The following is a 20,418-nucleotide window of genomic DNA, read 5'->3' as shown; positions in this document are numbered from 1 at the left end:
AGTGGTGGCAGATGATGGAACAAGAAGCAATGATCTCAAGTTGCAGTGGGGGTGGTCTAGGTTGGATATTAGGAAACACTATTTCACTAGGAGGGTGGTGAAGCACTGGAATGGGTTACCTAGGGAGGTGGTGGAATCTCCTTCCTTAGAGGTTTTTAAGGTCAGGCTTGACAAAGCCCTTGATGGGATGATTTAGTTGGGGGTTGGTCCTGCTTGAGCAGGGGGTTGGACTCAATGACCTCCTGAGGTCCTTTCCAACCCTGATATTCTATGATTCTATGATTCCCTAATAGGATTGAGAGACTCAGGAGTTGGCCGAAGGGTCTGTGGAGAAAAATTCTCTTTTGTAGTGTACCTAGAGTGGAGAAATTGGAGAACAACCAGTCCTCTGGCCTACTTTATATGGAGAAATTCAAGGAAGGGGAGGGAAGTATGAATGTCCACTGCCTTGCATCTTGTGCAATCATTCACACCTCTGAATGAGAATATAAATGCTCAGGACCTATTTCTCCTCTGACTTATGCCTCTGATGTTAATGCAGTGACTTCTGATTTACACTGGTGTCAGTCAGAGAAGAATCAGGCACTATTATTCTGCTCTGGTAGCATATTGCATCAGGTCTGTAATTGCTTTGTACAAATGTAATCAACTATAGAAAGCCATGGAGATTGATGCCATCATATTCCACAGTTTCTTTCAAACCTTGGCCAAACAGGGCAGGGATGAATGAAATTTCAGAGGAACGTTCCTCACATATAGGAAGGAATGACTGAACCACCAGCTTACCTTGCCACATTCAACCAAACATTCATGATTAAATTAATAGCATTTTGTCAACATTAATCTTAACGGTGCAATGAACCTAGAAGTGATGCTATCCATATCCCCTTCCCATGCAAGATCTTCTCAATAAATACTGATCATATACCCATGTGATCTCCAATACAATGATTTTACATAGAGGACATTATTTTCCAAAATTAGATATTTCAACAACATTCTTCATTGCAATTTTGAGTTGAAATGCAAACAATGAAAGCCGATTTATATTAAATGAAAATGATTTTTTGTGATTTTTTTCCGTGTTTCAATCAGCAATGGAGATGATTATTATTTCTGAAACTTTGATGATGCTTTTTGGCCAAAATTTCTAATTCCAATGCATATAAAAATTGGATAGAACATTAACATTTTATGTGTTTCTTTTTTGCAGTTTTTGGACACTAGTTCAACCATAGCTTTGAATGCCATTGACTTCAAAAGAGCTACTCCAGATTTGCACAGTTGTATAACTGACATCAAAAAAAAGATGTGTACCCAAATTACTTTCTATGAGAAAATATTTTTCACTTCACCATGTCCCCCAATATTCTCCTCAGAGCCTCTTTCACCTCTTTGTTCCTCAGGCTGTAGATAAAAGGGTTCAAGGTCAGGGTGACAGTTGTGTATATCAGAGATAGCACTTTGTTGCTGTCTGGTAAGTTAATGGAGTTGGGTCTTAAATAGAACAGACTGCTGCACCCATAATACAAGGTCACCACAATGAGGTGTGAGGAGCAGGTGGAAAAGGCTTTGTGTCTGCCTTCAGCCGATGCCATCTTTAAGATGGTGGAGATAATAAAGATGTAGGACACAAGGATGAGAGTAAATGGAGTGAAGATGACCAGTATAGAAGCTGAAAACAACTGCATTTCATACTGAGAGGTGTCAATGCAAGAAAGCTTAATCAATGGGGGAATGTCACAGAAAAAATAGTTTATCTTATTGGAGCCACAAAATGGCAAGGTGGAAACCCAGACTGTCTGTACTAGGGACACCACATTCCCACTGAACCATGAGAGAACCGCCAATGAAAGGCACACCATCCTGTTCATGATGAGCCTGTACCTCAGTGGGTTGCACATGGCCACATAGCAATCATACACCATGGCGGCCAGAAGGAAGCACTCGGAGGCCCCAAGAAAGAGCAGGAAATACATTTGTACAACACAGCCCATGTAGGAAATGCTCTTGTCCTCTGAGAGGAAGTTCACCAGCATCTTGGGGACAGTGACTGAGGTGTAGCAGATCTCCAGGAAGGACAAGACCCGGAGAAAGAAATACATGGGGTTGTGAAGGGCTGGGTCCATGGTGATTGTGATGGGAAGGATGTTCCCAGTCAGAGTAATGGTGTAAAATAACAGATAGATGGAGAACAGAGGCACTTCCAGCTCGCGGTGGTTGGACAATCCCTGTAAAATGAATTCAGTCACCACAGTGAGGTTCCCCTTTCTTGATTCTTCTGCATATTTCATCTGTGGAGGGACAATAAATATCTAGGCAACATGTGAAGGAATGACCCACTGCAGGAACTAAGTGGGGGATGGAATTTATGGATCTAATTCCCATGGACATTCAGTAGGAGTTGTGGCCCACATCCCCAAAGGTATGTGAGTGGCTACTTCCCATTGATTTCTAGGGGAATTAGGCACCTAAATACTTTAAAGTGTCTGGGAGCCTGACTGCCACATGTGCCTTTGAATATCTTCCCCAAAAGCCATAGGGGCAAATTCTCTCTTCATGTCACCCAGTTCAAATCTCATCGAGGCTGCTTCCAAAATCTCTGTGTGGGTTGATTGACATTTCCCTATTCTAGATATGGCCAGAAAACGGGAGAAAATGTCTCAAGAAAAAGAATCATCCCCCAAAGTTCCTAATTTCTGTGTGAGCAGTCAGGACTGCCTGGAAAGGACCCATCAGTTAGACAGATAGACCAACAGAAAGACAGACAGACACACAGGCAGACCAAAAGAAATACAGATAGACCAATAGATAGATAGACCAGTAGACCAATGGATAGATTTCACTTGGACCCAAGTTACTTGTTTAAATTCTATCCTCTTTCACATTCCTTTCACCATCCCACCTTCCCTCCTGCTCCAATAAGGATGCACAGTTTGTACTTGTGGCACCAGAGAGACTAACAAATTTATTTGGGCATAAGCTTTCATGGGCTAAAACCCACTTCATTGGATGCATGCAGTGGAAAATACAGTAGGAAGAGATATATACACAGAGAAAATGAAAAATGGGTGTTGCCATGAGACTGGTATGGCTCTGAAACCAGTTTCTGACTTGGTAATTCATAAGGAACAGATTGACTACACTATGTTCTAAATGGTACACTATGCAGATACCCAAATGGTGCAGATCAGCAAAGCTGCTTTGAAGTAAATGGAGCTATGCTGATCTACACCAGCATTTTACCCCTAGAATTCCCTCTAATCAGCACAGAGATTTCTGCCCTGCTTGGTGAATCTAAAGTATGAAGACATTGGCAGAGACCAGGAGTATGTAACTACAGGTCTACAAGGAAATATACCAACTGTATATAGGCATGTAGAAAAATGTAACAAAAAGTAGAGCTGGTTTAAAAATTTTAGATAAATGTTTTCCCCATATGAAAATGCTAATTCAACAAAATCTAAATGTTTAGCTGGAATGCATTGATTTTGTCAAAATTTTCCATGGGAAATTGATAAGATTGAAACATTTTGTTTTGTCAATATAATATAATATAATATAATATAATATAATATAATAATAAAGTCCAAATGAAAGATAATATAATAGAATGATAATGTTCAAATGAAATGCTTCAACCTTATTAAAAAGATATGTTTCCTTATTGATATAGAATATTTCAGAATATTTTGTTTCATGAAAAAGTCTGAGATTTTGACTTTTGGGCCTTATTTGGGATTAAAACCAATTTTGAAATCTATGTATTTCTTGCAGGACATAATTTCCGTTTTTTGACCAGCTCTGAAAAAAAGCTCTTATTCTTATTTATCATTAATAATAATAGTAATAATAATAATATTAACTAATTAATAATAATAAAATAAGCCAATTCTTTGAGCCTGTTATGCTAGACTTACTGATTATCATTTTAGTTGTTCCATGAGCAATTCCACAGAAAGCATTGTGATAATTTACAGAACAAGGTCCCATTCAATATGGAGGTATCACAATCTGTCACCTATCATTTATATAGCACCTTACATCTGAGAACCTCTCAACAACTAACATCAGTTTGTCAGCCTCACTACCTCTGGCTGAGACAGGTCAGTATTTATCCCATTTCTGCAGATGGGGAAACTGAGCCACAGAGCAGCAAGACATGATTCTCTTCCAAGGTTGCACAGCTAATGTGTGGCAGGGCAGGAAGAGATTCCAGATCTCATAAGTCACCCTGGTCTAAGCACAGAATTGCCCCTGAATATTCCCTATAGATGTGAGAGTATACACCTCTGCAGAACACCGAAGATACGATTAATCAAACTACAGAGATCGGGGTCATATATATATACAGAGAGATAGACAGACAAACAGTTCATCTCATGCATCCACCAACCATCAATACAGTCCCATTGTTTGGCTCTCAAGGTGCTCCATTCTAAAGACACCAATAAAGGCTGCATGACTACAGATGCTGCAGAGACCACAGCCTTGACAGCTTGGATTTGGGGCGCATAGGCATAGTTTAATAATAATAATAATATCTATCAGTGCATAGGCATAGTTTAACGTCTATATTTTGCGGGGCGGGGGGGGCAACTCCATCAGGCCAATGGAGGGCCCGCATGTGTGCAGGGGCAAATTCCACGCCTGCCTCAGGCTTGCAATCTGGGGGGAGCAACGCCGCTCCTGCCCTCCCTCCAAACTACTCCCATGGTTAGGAGTTGCCTATAACCAAAGGCTCTGATCTAGCATACTTTACCACCTAAGGAGTGTCATTCATGTGTGTATTTGTGAAACTGAGCCCCGGATAAATGTGTGATAAAGCGCACAATCTTATCTGACTGCTAAACTTCTCTAATGTTACAGAATTAGGAAGTTCTGTTTTTTTCATATGACCAGGCAAAATGACCTGGAAATCACAGTCTGCTCAGTTAAACAGGGAATTAAAAGACAAGTAAAAAAAAAAAAAGCAGAACAAATACTTCATCATTAGTGTTAATTTTACACAATCTCTTTTGATGAAATCAAACCTGATGCAAACTCCCATTTGCTTCAACTTAATTATAAGATACTGATTTATCTCTTTGCAATTGCCAGAATCTGCAAGATACAGAACTATCTCTGTTTGGTTTAGTTGTATGTTCAGGTCTGCATCACTTGTTGGACACATTTTCTTTCTTTCTTTCTTTCTTTCTTTCTTTGAATTACCTTAATAACTAGGAGCCCCAGTCATCGATTAGGACTCCAGTGACCGATGCGCTGGACGAACCCAGAACAAAAAGCCAGCCCTTGCCCCCCAATGAACATATAGCCTAATTCCATCATTTCACACTCCTTGTTCCTTTTGGAAGATTTTATATTTCTATATGGAGGCCTGGGATGGCTAATGTCATGAACTTCCGAAGGTGGGCACCTATTTAATTGTCGTTTTAAATTTCTTGAGAAGAGCAAGAAAAAGAAATACTAAGGGGCTGACTCTCAGGTGGTGAAAATTCTCTGTTACAAATGACGCTAGCTGAAAATCTGTCCCAGGTTTCTATGCTGAGATAGTTCAAGTCACAGGAGCAAAAGCAACATGCCCTCAGCTATGTTTTCAATCTGTGTAAAAGTGAACATTAACTAAAATTTAGGTAGATTCCCAATAAGTTCCTCCTACCGCCAGCTCCTTCTGGTCACCTTTCTGCAGAATGAATATGCTGGTTTCTATGGTCTATTTGAGCCCTCTTAGATGACCTTTGGGGCTGTATTGTGCTGGAGCTTACACCCAACACACTGGGGGATTTTACACCCATGTGTTCCCATTGCTTCTCTCTGATTGGGCTGTAAAAAGTCTGCAGCGTTAGGATTTTCAGTGTAAACTTTTCCCTTTTTTGGCTTGAGAGTCCCTAGGCCTAATTCTCATTCACATTAAAACCACTTCACGTGGCTCTGGCAATGTCACAGAGCCTTGTGAGTGAATGTAATTTATCTCCATTTTCAGGCACTTTTTACACTGCTAGAGTCGTACAAGGCAGCCTCCATGTCAATGAGATTCGGGTCAGCTAACCCAAATTCTGCTCTAAGGCGACATCTACACTGGGAGCTGAGGGAGTGGCGGAACAGACTAGCTGCCTCAAGTATACACCCACAGGGTCCAAGCAGGTTTGCACTCAGGGTGACTAGCACATAGTACTGTCGCTTACCGCTGCCTGTGCTACTGTGGCCACACTCCTAATTTTAGCACATTAGCTCAATGAAGGCTAGCACAGCTATGTCTACACCAGCTGGGAGTCACATTCCTAGCTCCAAGTGTAGATGTTAGCCTGAGTTACACCCATGTGAATTGAGATTAAGATCCTCATATTGCAAACCCATTAGCCTGATCCAAAGACAGACCTGGTCTGTTTTGAACCTTTTTTGGAGACAGGGGGAAACTTAGAAATTGGAATGTTTTGCAAAACAAGCTTTTTGGTTTTGATCAGCTTTTTAAAGAACCAGACACACCCAATAGCTGCAACACAGTGCCAGAGACTTGTTGAAGGAAAAGGTCTTTACTTTGTCTGAGCTGGAAGCCAGGATTGGGGCCAGCTGAGTCTGATCAGTGCTAGCAACACCAGCCTTTCAGTGGACAGAAGGCACCTGCCAGTGAAAGGTCCGGTGTAGGGTTCACTTCTCCTAGTATCAGCAATGGACTCTCAGTGTATGATCAGCCTTGGGGCCTATTTGAATAAGGGAAATCTGCAGTAAATTGGAGCAGACTCTGCCCATGCAAACTGGGCCCTTGTCAACACACACACATCCTGAAACTGACCAACACCTCTGACATGAACTGGCCCCATTGGGTATGTCTACTCTGCAATGTAAGGCCAGGGTTAGTAGAACTAGAGTTAGCAGAACGTGTGTTTGGTAACCTAGGGCTTGAGAGTCTACCCTCATTTGTAAATCCAGTTTAGGAATTTTTGATCCCTGTGTTCCAACCTGGGGCTCCAGCATCTACACTGTATTATGTGGGCCTGAGTCCAATCCCTGACTTCCTAGCATCCTCCCCAAATGCTCTAGCCATTTGTTCATAGGGCAGCATGGGAAAACTTAACTGTCTACTGAACTTGACTGTCTAGAGGACAAAGGATGCTGGCCCATGGGATTGTGGAATACTTCTGATGGATGCCCATGGTATCTCTACATTGCAATTAAACACCGACAGCTGGCCAGTGTTAGCTGACTTGGTCTTGAGGGGCTCAGGCTGTGGGGCTGTAAAATTGTGGCGTAGATGTTCGGGCCGGATATCAGGCTCTGGGACCCTCCCTCCCTGTGAGGTGTTTAATTGTACTGTAGACATACCCCCAAAGCACAAGTCCAGTGGGGCTATGTCTACACTGCAAAGCAGTAGGGTTTGAACCCTGGCCCTGGCTTGATTCAGGCTCGGATCCTCCACCCCTGTGGGATCCTTGATCTGAGCCCTGGGTTAGCACAGTTTGCATGTAGATGGAAGGGGGATTAGGCTTGATCTTGAGTTTGAACCCTGAATTTACACTACAGTGTAACCTCTGAGGCCACCTCCAGCCAAAGAGGCTGAGAACTTTGAAGGCAATGGACCTACAAAGGGCTGGCCAGTGTTAGGCACTGATCTATGGATACGTCTATACTGAAATTTAACACCCCCAGCTGGCCAGTGTCAGCTGCCTCGGGCTTGTGGGGCTCTTCCCTTTCTGTGGAACTCCTTTCTAGGCAGTCACTTCCCATTTTGTATGTGTGCAACTGATTGTTCCTTCCTAAGTGGAGTACTTTGCATTTGTCTTTATTGAATTTCATCTTATTTACTTCAGACCATTTCTCCAGTTTGTCCAGATCATTTTAAATTATTATCCTATCCTCCAAAGCACTTGCAACCCCTCCAAGCTTGGCATCGTCCGCAAACTTGATAAGTGTACTCTCAATGTCATTATCTAAATCATTGATGAAGATATTGAACAGAACTGGACCCAGATCTGATCCCTATGGGATCACACTTGATATGCCCTTCCAGCATGAGTGTGAACCACTGAAAACTACTCTCTGGAAATGGTTTTCCAACCAGTTATGCACCCACCTTATAGTAGCTCCATCTAGGTAGTATTTCTCTAGTTTGTTTGTGAGGTCATGTGAGACAGTATCAAAAACCTTACTAAAGTCAAGATATAACAAATCTACTACTTCCCCTCTATCCACAAGGCTTGTTAGCCTGCTATCAGGTTGGTTTGACATCATTTGTTCTTGACAAATCCATGCTGTTACTTATCACCTTATTGTCTTCTAGATGTTTGCAAATTGATTACTTAATTATTTGTTCCATTATCTTTTTGACTACAGAAGTTAAAATGACTGGTCTGTAATTCCCAGGTTGTTCTTATCCTCCCTTTTTATAGATTGACATTATATTTTCCCTTTTCCAGTCTTCTGGAATATCTCCCATCTTCCATGACTTTTCAAAGATAATGACTAATGGCTCAGATATCTCCTCACTCAACTCCCTGAGTATTCTAGGATGCATTTCATCAGGTCCTTGTGACTTGAAGACATCTAACTTGTCTAAGTAATTTTTGACTTGTCCTTTGTCTATTTTAGCTTCTAATTCTACCTCATTTTCACTGGCCTTCACTATGTTAGATGCTCAATCACCACCAACCTTCTTGGTGAAAACCGAAACAAAGAAATCAGTAAGCACCTCTGCCATTTCCACTTTTTCTGGTATTGTTTTTCCCCCCTCATTGAAGTAACAGGCCTACCGTGTCATTTGTCATCCTCTTGCTTCTAATGTATTTGCATAATGTTTTCTTGTTACCCTTTATGTCTTTTGCTAATTTAATCTTGTTTTGTGCCTTGGCCTTTCGAATTTTGTCCCTATATACATGTGTTATTTGCTTATATTCACCCTTTGTAATTTGACCTAGCTTCCACTTTTTGTAGGACTCTTTTTTGAGTTTAGATCAGGCCTGCGCAACATATGGCCCACAGACTGCATGTGTCCCGCGGAGCCTCACTGTGCAGCCCACGGGGGGATTCTGAATCCCCCACAAATGGCGTTCTGCGGGCAGCCCAGAGCCCTTTGAATCCCAGCCGCGGCCGGGAATCAAAGGGCTCTGGGTTGCCCGCAGCTGCAGGGAGCCCAGAGCCCTTTAAATCTCAGCCGCGGCCGGGAGTGAGAGAGCTCTGGGCTGCCCGCAGCCATGGGGAGCCCAGAGCCTTTAAATTCCAGCTGCAGTGGCGAATCAAAGTGCTCTGTGCTGCCCGCAGCAGAGAGCAGCCCAGATCCCTTTGAAACCCGGCCCGTGTCCGCTGATTGCCCCCTCCTCGGACCCCTGCCCTAACTGCCCCCCAGGAACCCCACCCCCTATCTAAATGCCGCTGCTCCTTGTCCCCCAATTGCCCCCTCCAGAGACCCCTGCCCCTAACTGCCCCTTGGGACCCCAGCCCCTATCTAAGCCTCCCTTCTCCTTGTCCCCAACAGCCCCCTCCTGAGACTCCACCCAACTTCCCCCCAGGACCCCACCCCCTACCTGTCCCCTGATAAACCTCCTGGACTCCCATGCCTATCCAATTGCTGCCTGTCCCCTGACTGCCCCTCCGAACCTCTGCCCCATCCAACCCCCCCTGCTCCTTGTCCCTTGACTGCCCCCCGGAACCCCCTACCCCTTCTCCAACCCCCAAACTGCTTACTGTGCCACTCAGACCAGCGTGTCTGGCTCCATGCAGCTCCAGACATGTTGCTGACATGCTCCCCCATGGAGCCCACAGCCCCGCCCCCCAGCACCTGCCATCCAGATTTGAACACCTCATAATTCAGGAGTGCTCAAGCTCAGTTTGGGCAGCTTTTACTTCATTTCTCCCAAATCAAATATACTGATCCACTGTAACTTGCTGTAGAAAAAGTAGAATAAAATTGAGCAAGAAATGCTTATTAGGACTGGAATTGCTATTTTCAACAGCCATTGCCTTTTTGTTTGTTTAAAAGGAAGACAGTGATATTGCATTGGCAAATTCCCCATAGAAAGAAAGAGTGGAACAAAAGAATAATAAAGGCACCTCAACTTTTCGTCATTTATGGAGGACAGTCTTATAATATGCATCCAGATATCCTCCAATCACACAAGCTGAAAATTGTTCCACTTTACTGCAGCTTTGTAACCATATGGGAACCAATCCTGTCTGTGTTTTGTGCACATCCAAAATTCCTGCTGAATGACCCACCCTGGGAACGAATTACCAGTGACCCAGGGCTGGGGCAGCAGGAGGTGTGTGTGGGGGGCACTGGTGGAGGGGAGCCCAGGGCTGGGGCAGCAGTGGGGTGGGGGGAGGGCACTGGAGGGGAGGAAAGGGGGAAGCCCAGCGCTGGGGCGGCAGGGGGTGTGGGTGGGGGGAGAGCCCAGGACTGGGACAGCAGGGGGTACAGGGGCAGCAAAAAACCTAGAGCTGGCCCTGCCGGGTTCCCCCAGCCGCCGAAGCCCCAGGCCCTTTAATTTGCCCCTGAGGGCTTCCAGCCACCTCTTCAGCTGGGAGCCCCTGGTTGATTTAAAATAAAGTATCACCTCCCCACCCCCAACCTTCCTTTTTGGCCCACAGATGTTTTGGTGGGGCGGCGCTGGGGAAGGAGGGCTTGTTTCCACAGGACTGGGCGGTCCTGGGGCGGGGTGTTTCTGCGGGGCCCGGAGGTTTCGGCCCTTAGCTGTTTTCTTTGGAGGAATGTGGCCCTCGCCGCTTTACAAGTTGTGCAGGCCTGGTTTAGATCATTGAAGATTCCCTGGTTACACCAGGGCGATTTCTCACTATACTTCCTATCTTTTCTACGCAGTTAGGATAGTTTGCTCTTGTGCCCTTAAACATAGTGCTGTCCCCATCGGCACTTCTGTCGGTGTAACTTATGTTGTTCAGGGGGGTGTTTTTTCACACCCCTGAGTGACATATGTTATACTAACAAAAGTGCTAGTGTAAACATAGCCTAAGACTCCTCAAGTGAGTAAGGTCAAGATTTTAAAATGATATTTGGGTACCTAACTCTCACTGAAATCAGTTCTTATGAATGAGGGTATGTCTACACTTCGGGATTATCCCGATTTTACATAAACCAGTTTAGTAAAACAGATTGTATAATATCGAGTGCACGCGGCCAATAAGCACATTAATTCGGTGGTGTGCATCCACGGTCCAAGGCTAGCATCGATTTCTGGAGCGTTGCACTGTGGGTAGCTATTCCGTAGCTATCCCATAGTTCCCGCAGTCTCCCCTGCCCCTTGGAATTCTGGGTTGAGATCCCAGTGCCTGATGGGGCAAAAATCATTGTCGCGGGTGGTTCTGGGTAAATGTCGTCAGTCATTCCTTCCTCCGGGAAAGCAACGGCAGACAATAATTTCGCGCCCTTTTCCCCTAGATTGCCCTGGTAGACGCCATTAGCGTAGCAACCATGGATCCTGTTTTGCCTTTTGTCACTGTCACCATATGTGTACTAGATGCCGCTGACAGAGGCGATTCAGCAGCGCTACACAGCAGCAATCATTTGCTTTTGCATGATAGCAGAGATGGTTACCAGTCATAATGTACCATCTACCATGCCATTGTAAATTGACAACAAGATGACGGTTACCAGTCCTTCTGTGCTGTATCATCTGCTGCTGTCATAAGTGCCCCTGGCTGAGATCGGCCGGGGGCGCAAAAGACAAAAATGGGAATGACTCCCCGAGTCAATCCCTCCTTTATGGTATCTAAAAATAGAATCAGTCCTGCCTAGAATATGGGGCAAGTGTACTAGAGAACCAGTGTATCAGAGAACCAGAGAGCACAGCTGCTCCGTGTCAGATCCCGCAGAAATGATGAGCTGCATGCCATTCACGGGGGATGCCCCTGCAACAACCCCACCTGCTGCTTCCCTCCTCCCCCAGCCTTCCTGGGCTACTGTTGCAGTGTCCCCACATTTGTGTGATGAAGTAATAAAGAATGCAGGAATAAGAAACAGTGACTTGTTAGTGATATAAAATGATGGGAAGGCAGCCTCCAGCTGCTATAATAGTCCAGACAGGACATTAAGCAGTGTGGGGGAGAGGAGCCCAGCATCCCGCTGCTATGATAGTCCAGGCAGTACAGAATCTATTCTTTACACATGAAGGGTGGGGGCTGTTGGAGCTCAGCCCCCTGTTGCTATGATGAAGATGGTTACCAGCCGTTCTGTACCGTCTACAGCCAGCAGCACTCATGGGCTGATGATGAGGACGGATACCAGTCCTTCTGTACTATACCATCTGCCACAAGGCTGTTGATGACGATGGATATCAGTCATATTGTACCATCAGCCACCAAAGAGGAGGGGCGAGGATGCTACAGTTCACTGCCTCAGCATCGCATCTACCAGCAGCATTCAGTAGAGATAGGGTGACATTTAAAAGAATCAAGAGACGATATTTTTCCCTTTTGCTTCTGTGGGTGGGGGGTGGGGGTAAATTGACGAGCTATGCCCTGAACCACTGCGGACAATGTGTTTGACCCTACAGGCATTGGGAGCTCAGCCAAGAATGCAAATGCTTTTCGGAGACTGCAGGAACAGTGGGATAGCTTGAGTCCTCAGTCCCCGCTCCCTCCCTCCATAAGTGTCCATTTGATTCTTTGGCTTTCTGTTACGCTTGTCACGCAGGAGTGTGCTGAGTGCCTGCTATGGCCTGTGTCTGGAAAAATTTTTAAAATGCTTTGGAATTTCGTCTTCTGTAATGGAGCTCTGATAGAACAGATTTGTCTGCCCATACAGTGATCACATCCGTACGGTCCATGCTGGAGCTCTTTTTGGATTTGGGACTGCATCAACCTGTGCTGATCGGAGCTCCACGCTGGGCAAACAGGAAATGATATTCAAAAGTTCGCGGGGCTTTTCCTTTCTACCTGGCCAGTGCATCCGAGTTCTGATTGCTGTCCAGAGCGGTCAGTGGTGCACTGTGGGATACCGCCTGGAGGCCAATACTGTCGATTTGTGGCCACACTAACCCTAATCCGATATGGTAATACCAATATTAGCACTACTCCTCTTGTTGGGGAGGAGTTCAGAAACCGGTTTAAAGAGCCCTTTATATCGATATAAAGGGCCTCTTAGTGTGGACGGGTGTGCGTTAAATTGGTTTAACGCTCCTAAAACCGATTTAAATGCGTAGTGTAGACCAGGCCTGAGAGTAGAAGGGCCATAAACTGACACCTTTGATCTTTTGCAAGAGTGGAAAGAAAGAAAGAAAGAAAGAAAGAAAGAAAGAAAGAAAGAAAGAAAGAAAGAAAGAAAGAAAGAAAGAAAGATTCTTAGATTATGCTTTGCCAAACCGCAGTGGCCTCAGATTTTGGGGGCGGTGGGTTGGAAAATTTTGCAGTGAACCCCAAATTAACCAATTTTCCCCTACAATCATGATTCATGACTCTTCTTCTTGGCTGATTAAGACATTGGCAAATCCTTCATGAGCAATGCCATTGATTTATAAAAGGGTTATAGAAATAAGGCCTTTTTACTTTAACTATTCTATTACTTTCAGTCTGTGAATCAGTATATATATGTGGCTATATGATTTAATTAATCATTAATTAAATGTAATATATTAATATATATGCTTTAATTAATCTTCATTTCTGCTCCTGAGAGATTGCAATGGTTCTAGCAGAGAGCTTTAACCTTTGTACAGAGTATCCTTACTCAGGGATATTCAGTTGGAGTTTTGCCTGAGTATTGACAGAGTAAAGTCTGAGTACGAATGTAAGGACTTGGTATTTGCTTTTAACTACAAGTTCCTTCAACTTGGGCTGGATTTTGTGTGAAGTGTCCGATTCTGCCACCCTTATTCACAGTGAGTAGTACCTTCCTGCCAGTGTAGCCCCCTTGATAACAATGGATTGTTCATTTCAATTGTTTGATAATTAACCTTACAAGTATATATATTCAGGCTCCCTTTCCCCACTGTGCCTAACAGAAGGCTTTGTCCCTCTATCTCCCAATAAGGTCTATTGCACTTTATGCCTCCCAAACTCAAAATTTAACCAAAATGGTCCACACTCTCATGTAAATGCAATGCAAAAGAGGCTGGGCCCATCCACTCAATTCCCTTTGCTCTCCAATAGACAGCGGCAGAGAGCTCCCTCAACAATGCAGTCCTTCCACAAATGCAGGTCTTAAGCTGCTCTGGGCCCCTGTCAGGGTTCCCTCCCCACTCTGAACTCTGGGGTACAGATGTGGGGACCCACATGAAAGATCCTCTAATCTTATTTCTACCAGCTTAGGCTAAAACTTTCCTTGTCCAAGTGATTTAGACAAAAATTCAGGAAAAAGGGCCACTTGGAGTCCCTGTTTCCTCAAAATATTCCCCCCAAGTCCTTTCACCCCCTTTCCTAGGGAGGCTTGAGAATAATATACTAACCAATTGAGCACAAACCAAATCCCTGGGGTTTTAGACACTGAAAATCAATCAGGTTCTTAAAAGAAGAATTTTATTTTTTTTTAAAAGGAAAAGAATCACACCTGCAAAATCAGGATGGAAGGTAAATAAAAAGATATAAAACACAGAGGATTCCCCTCTAGGCTTAGCTTCAAAGTTACAAAAAACAGGAATAAAACTCCCTCTTAGCATAGGGAGAATTCACAAGCTAAACCAAAAGATAATCAAATGCATTTCCTTTCCTTTACTTATAATTTCTGTAATTTTATATGTATCATTTCAGGTATCTTTTCAAGAGTTGGTTTACCTGCTTGGACTCTCTCTCTCTCTATCCAGAGAGAGAACAAACAAAGCCTCTCTCCCTGCCCCAGATATGAAAGTATCTTCTTTCCTTAGTGGTCCTTTTGGTTAAGGTGCCAACCAGGTTATTTGAGCTTCTTAACCCCTTACAGGTAAAGTGATTCTGTACCTCTGGCCAGAAAGGATTTTATTTTGCTGCATACATAAAGGTTATTACCCTTTATATTTATGACAGCCCCTCTTCCCCCATTTCCTCCACAGGTGACAGTTCTGAGCTCCCTTATTTCTAAGGCTTGGATCAATGGGCTTACAGATAGAGAGAGAGAGAGAGAGAGAGAGAGAGAGAGACTTTCCCTTTTGGATATTTTATGGGATTTTTTTAAAGAGATTTTTCTTCAAGGGACTGCAACATCTTACAAATCAAACTTCTCTCTGGAATTTCTTTTGCCTACTATTATCACAATTATCGCCTGAGATAACTGTCAGTAAAAGAGCTTAAAGTCAAATATTATTCAAGGTTATTCAGCAAGATCCCTGCATGTTTTAGACATAAACTATTTGTGTAGAGTCATTTTCTGTGTTTCCACCCTTGACTGGCCAGTTGTCTCTGTTGTTTGTGTTACTGTTTAACGCTTTAGCAGCGAAAGAAGCTATTTAAAATAAATCATAAATCCCCAGCAGATGGCAGGAGCACTCAGAATCATGTGCCACACCTCCTGCAACTCTTTAAAATCTATCTATCTATCTATCTATCTATCTATCTATCTATCCTCATACACACACATCTATCTATCTATGTATCTATCAACTGAGTAGATTGTGGGTTGACAATGTCCGTATCAGGATCCTGATGCTGCAAACAAATACTTATGCCTGTGAAGAACTTGTCTCAAACACCTCTCAGGGATGGTCTAGACCGGGGTCGGCAACCTTTCAGAAGTGGTGTGCCAAGTCTTCATTTATTCACTCTAATTGAAGGCTTTGCGTGCCAGTAATACATTTTAATGTTTTTAGAAGGTGTCTTTCTATAAGTCTCTAAGGGTATGTCTACACTATCAGAGTAGTTCGATTTTACTTAACTCGAATTTGTGGAACCGACCTTACAATGTCGAACATGTGTATCAACACTAAGGACAGTAATTCGACTTTGTGAGTCCACACGAATGGGGCAAGCGTCGACATTGGAAGCGGTGCACTGTGGGCAGCTATCCCACAGTTCCCGCAGTCCTCGTTGCCCATTGGAATTCTGGGTCGAGCCCCCAATGCCTGCTGGGGGAAAATATATGTCGACTGTCGTCATTCAACCATCACTCCCGCCCTCCCTCCATGAAAGCGCTGGCGGGAAATCTGTTTGCGCACTTTTCTGGTCAGTGACAGCGCGGACGCCACAGCACTGCGAGCATGGAGCCCGCTGCGATCATCGCTGCAGTTATGGCCGTTGTCAACTCCTCGCACCTTATCGTCCACCTTTTTCACAGCCAGATGCTGAGAAATCGGGCGAGGAGGCTCCGGCAGCGCAGTGAGGACATGAAGTGTGAGAGTGGCACAGACCTCTCACAAAGCACGGGACCCCGCGCCGTGGAGATCATGGTGGCAATGGGTCATGTTCATGCTGTGGAACGGCGATTCTGGGCCCGGTAAACAAGCATGGACTGGTGGGACCGCATAGTGCTGCAGGTCTGGGATGAATCACAGTGGCTGCGAAACTTTCGCATGCGTAAGGGCAATTTCCTTGAACTGTGTGACTGTCCTGAAGCGCAAGGACACCCGGATGTGAGCAGCCCTGACTGTGCAGAAGCGAGTGGCCATAGCCCTCTGGAAACTTGCAATGCCAGACAGCTACCGGTCAGTAGCGAACCACTTTGGCGTGGGCAAATCTACCGTAGGGGTTAGAATCATAGAATCATAGAATCATAGAATTCAAGATCAGAAGGGACCATTATGATCATCTAGTCTGACCTCCTGCAAGATGCAGGCCACATAAGCCGATCTACCCACTCCTTTAGCAAGCGACCCCTGCCCCATGCTTCGGAGGAAGGCGAAAAACCTCCAGGGACACTGCCAATCTGCCCTGGAGGAAAATTCCTTCCCGACCCCAAATATGGCGGTCAGCTGAACCCCGAGCATGCGGGCAAGACTCTCCAGCCATACCCTCTGGAAAAAGGTTAAGAATATCATATCATTGACCCATTGTACTATTTACCAGTTTGGCACTTAATTGACCTATTGACTAAGCCCGTTATCCTATTATACCATCTCCTCCATAAACTTATCTAGCTTAATCTTAAAGTCATGGAGGTCCTTCGCCCCTACTGTTTCCCTCGGTAGGCTGTTCCAGTATTGCACTCCCCTGATGGTTAGAAACCTTCGTCTAATTTCAAGCCTAAATTTCCTGACTGACAATTTATATCCATTTGTCCTCGTGTCTACATTAGCACTGAGCTGAAATAATTCCTCTCCTTCCCTGGTGTTTATCCCTCTGATATATTTAAAGAGTGCAATCATATCTCCCCTTATCCTTCTTTTGGTTAAGGAAAACAAACCGAGCTCCTCAAGTCTCCTTTCATACGACAGGCCTTCCATTCCTCGGATCATTCTAGTGGTGGGTTGCTGTGATGCAAGTTGCCAACGCAATCATTGAGCTACTGATCTCAAAGGTAGTGACCCTGGGAAACGTCCAGGTCATCATAGATGGCTTCGCCGCGATGGGATTCCCAAACTGCGATGGGGCTATAGATGGAACTCACATCGCTATCCTGGGACCGGACCACCAGACCAGCCAGTATATTAACCGAAAGGGCTACTTTTCAATGGTGCTGCAAGCACTGGTGGACCATAGGGGACGTTTTACCAACATCAACGTCGGATGGCCGGGCAAGGTTCATGACGCACGTGTTTTCAGGAACTCTGGTCTGTTTAGACGCCTGCAGGAAGGTACTTTCTTCCCGGACCACAAAATAACTGTTGGGGATGTGGAGATGCCTACAGTGATCCTCGGGGACCTGGCCTACCCGCTAATGCCCTGGCTCATGAAGCCCTATACAGGCACCATGGACAGTGACAAAGAACTCTTCAACTACCAGCTGAGCAAGTGCAGAATGGTGGAGGAGTGTGCTTTTGGACGTCTGAAGGGGAGATGGAGAAGTTTACTGACTCGCTCTGATCTCAGCAAAACCAATATCCCCATTGTTATTGCAGCTTGCTGTGTGCTCCACAATCTCTGTGAGAGCAAGGGGGAGACCTTTATGGTGGGATGGGAGGTTGAGGCAAATAGCCTGGCTGCTGATTACGCCCAGCCAGACAGCCGTGCGATTAGAAGAGCCCAGCGGGAAGCGCTGTGCATCCGGGAGGCTTTGAAAGCTAGTTTCCTCAGGGCTTGGCTACACTTGAAAGTTGCAGCGCTGGTGGAGGCTTTCCAGCGCTGCAATTAGTAACCGTCCACACCTGCAAGGCACATCCAGCACTGCAACTCCCTGGCTGCAGCGCTGGCTGTACACCTGGTCTGGTTGGGGTGTAACGATTGCAGCGCAGGTGATCCAGCACTGCTCATCAAGTGTGGACACACACCAGCGCTGTTATTGGCCTCCAGGGTATTAGCAGATATCCCAGAATGCTTTTATAAATTACTCTCTTTGTTTTGTTATGCAGCCTCTCTTTGTTTTGTTGTGAACTCGGAGCTCCATTGATCCCGGAGCTACTTATAACACAGCTCCTGTTTGCTGTGATCAATCTGTACCTGGCTGTGAACAATCAAATGAGATAATGAGGCAGGCAGGGAGTGAGTGTTTGCTTGACAGCGGGGAGTCGGGGAGTCCGTTTGGATGCAGGCTGTTTGCAATTAAGAGTTAAGACTAAGGGGTCACGAACATTTTCTGATTTTTCAAGGCAGGAAGCTAAACACAGTGTTGGCTCCAAAAATCCACTCTCTCTCTCTCCCCCCGCTCCCTGTCACAGTACACCACCCCCCACCCCCCTCTTTTGAAAAGCACGTTGCTGCCACTTGAACGCTGGGATAGCTGCCCATAATGCATCACTCCCAACAGCGCTGCAAATGCTGCAAATGTGGCCACACACCAGCGCTGGTAGCTGTGAGTGTGGCCACACACCAGCACTGTCCGTATACAGCTGCATGACCAGCGCTGTAACTCCCAGCGCTGCAACTTTCAAGTGTAGCCAAGCCCTCAGTCAGCAGGGTAACCTGCGACTATTAACTTTGTTTACAGAGAAGCTGAACCTGCCCCCGTTTCTTTACCCAGTTAATGTTGACTATCCTCTGCAGTTACATACCCCGTTCACCCCATTCCCCCCCTTCCAACACACGTGTAAAAATAAAAAACATAGTACTGTGTTCATTAATACCGTTGTCTTAATTACTGATTTCGCGGTAAAGGGTTAAAACTGGGACCCAGACTGTGGTGGGTAGGGTGTGTAGTGCTGCAAAGACTGCTTCTAAACTTGAGGAATGACAGGCTCCTGCTCCTAGAGCGGTGCGCGGTGGCGGACTGGTTGTTTCAACGGAGCCTGCCACCCCTCTGTTATATCCTTGGGGCAGCCGGTGTAGGAAGCAATCACTTGAGGCCAGAGAGCAGGCAGCTAACCAAAACCTCCATTTTATTTACAAATATACAGAGAGCTCACTCAGCCAGTTGAAACCGGTTGAGCTAACCCATAATAATCTAACTCAGTTGCCATAGCAACAAAAACCATGACAACCAAATACACAACACCCTCCTTCTCGGGACTCTGTGTGGGGGGGGCTATGTGACTTTGTGGTAGGGGAGGATGGTTACAGATCAGCTGCTGCGTGGCTCTGTGACCCAGGATAAGGACCGCTGCATAAGATCTCTAACCACCCTCCCCCGCCACAAAATCACATAGCACCCCCAAAACAGAACATGAAAACAACCTCCCAGACTAACCAGAGTGCCTAGAGACTGCACTTTCTGTGTGACCTGCTGCTGAACCTGCCCCCGTGTCTGTACCCTGGTAAAGGTGACTGACCTGTCCAATGACCAACCCCCTTCCCCCCTTGAAACACAGTCTCCTCTAAAAGAACATGACGGAAACCGTAATTAACAGAAAAGTGTTTTTTATTATAACCTACACAGTTAGTGGATGAAACTGGGATGGGGGCTTTGGTTAAGGCAGGAAGGAAAGGACTGCTCAAAATTTAGGGAATGAGAGCTTTTTGGTAAGTGAGCACTCTGCAGGGATGGAGTGACAGTTTTCACGGCCCCTGGTGCCCCTCCTTCTTGTTACTTTGGGTGAGGGGGGTATGGGACTTTGTGGCGGGGGAGGGCGGTTACAGATACACTGCAGTGGGGCCCTGTCCTCCTGCCTGCGGTCCTGCAGAACATCCACAAGGCGCCGGAGCGTGTCCGTTTGCTCCCTCATTAGTTCAAGCAGCGTTTGAGTCACCTGCTGGTCTTCCTGTCACCACCTGTCCTCCCATTCACTGTGTGAGCGCTGGTACTGAGACATGTTCTCCCTCCACTGGCTCTGCTGTGCCGCCTCGGCTCGGGAACAGCCCATAAGTTCAGAGAACATCTCGACCCGTGTCCTTTTCTTTCGTCGCCTAATCTGCGCCCGCCTCTGTGAGGGGGATGCCGGGGCAGGTCGGGAAACAGTCGCAGCTGTGTGATGGGAAAAAGGGAGTGAATTCCTTACAAAGATACATTTTTGCCAACAATGAACATAGTCTAGTCTGTCT

At 45.5% G+C, this 20,418-nt stretch overlaps 1 protein-coding gene across 1 annotated transcript; it reads right to left on the bottom strand.

The window, feature by feature from the left end:
- Nucleotides 1-1,346: 1,346 nt before the first annotated feature.
- Nucleotides 1,347-2,294, bottom strand: LOC123344995 (olfactory receptor 10A7-like). Its single transcript, XM_044981498.1, has one exon. The coding sequence runs from the start codon at nt 2,292-2,294 to the stop codon at nt 1,347-1,349; it is 948 nt and encodes a 315-aa protein (XP_044837433.1).
- Nucleotides 2,295-20,418: the final 18,124 nt, after the last annotated feature.

The sequence above is a fragment of the Mauremys mutica genome, chromosome 12, assembly GCF_020497125.1.
Source record: "Mauremys mutica isolate MM-2020 ecotype Southern chromosome 12, ASM2049712v1, whole genome shotgun sequence".
Classification (NCBI taxonomy): domain Eukaryota; kingdom Metazoa; phylum Chordata; order Testudines; family Geoemydidae; genus Mauremys; species Mauremys mutica.
This window is presented reverse-complemented; position numbering and strand designations above follow the sequence as displayed.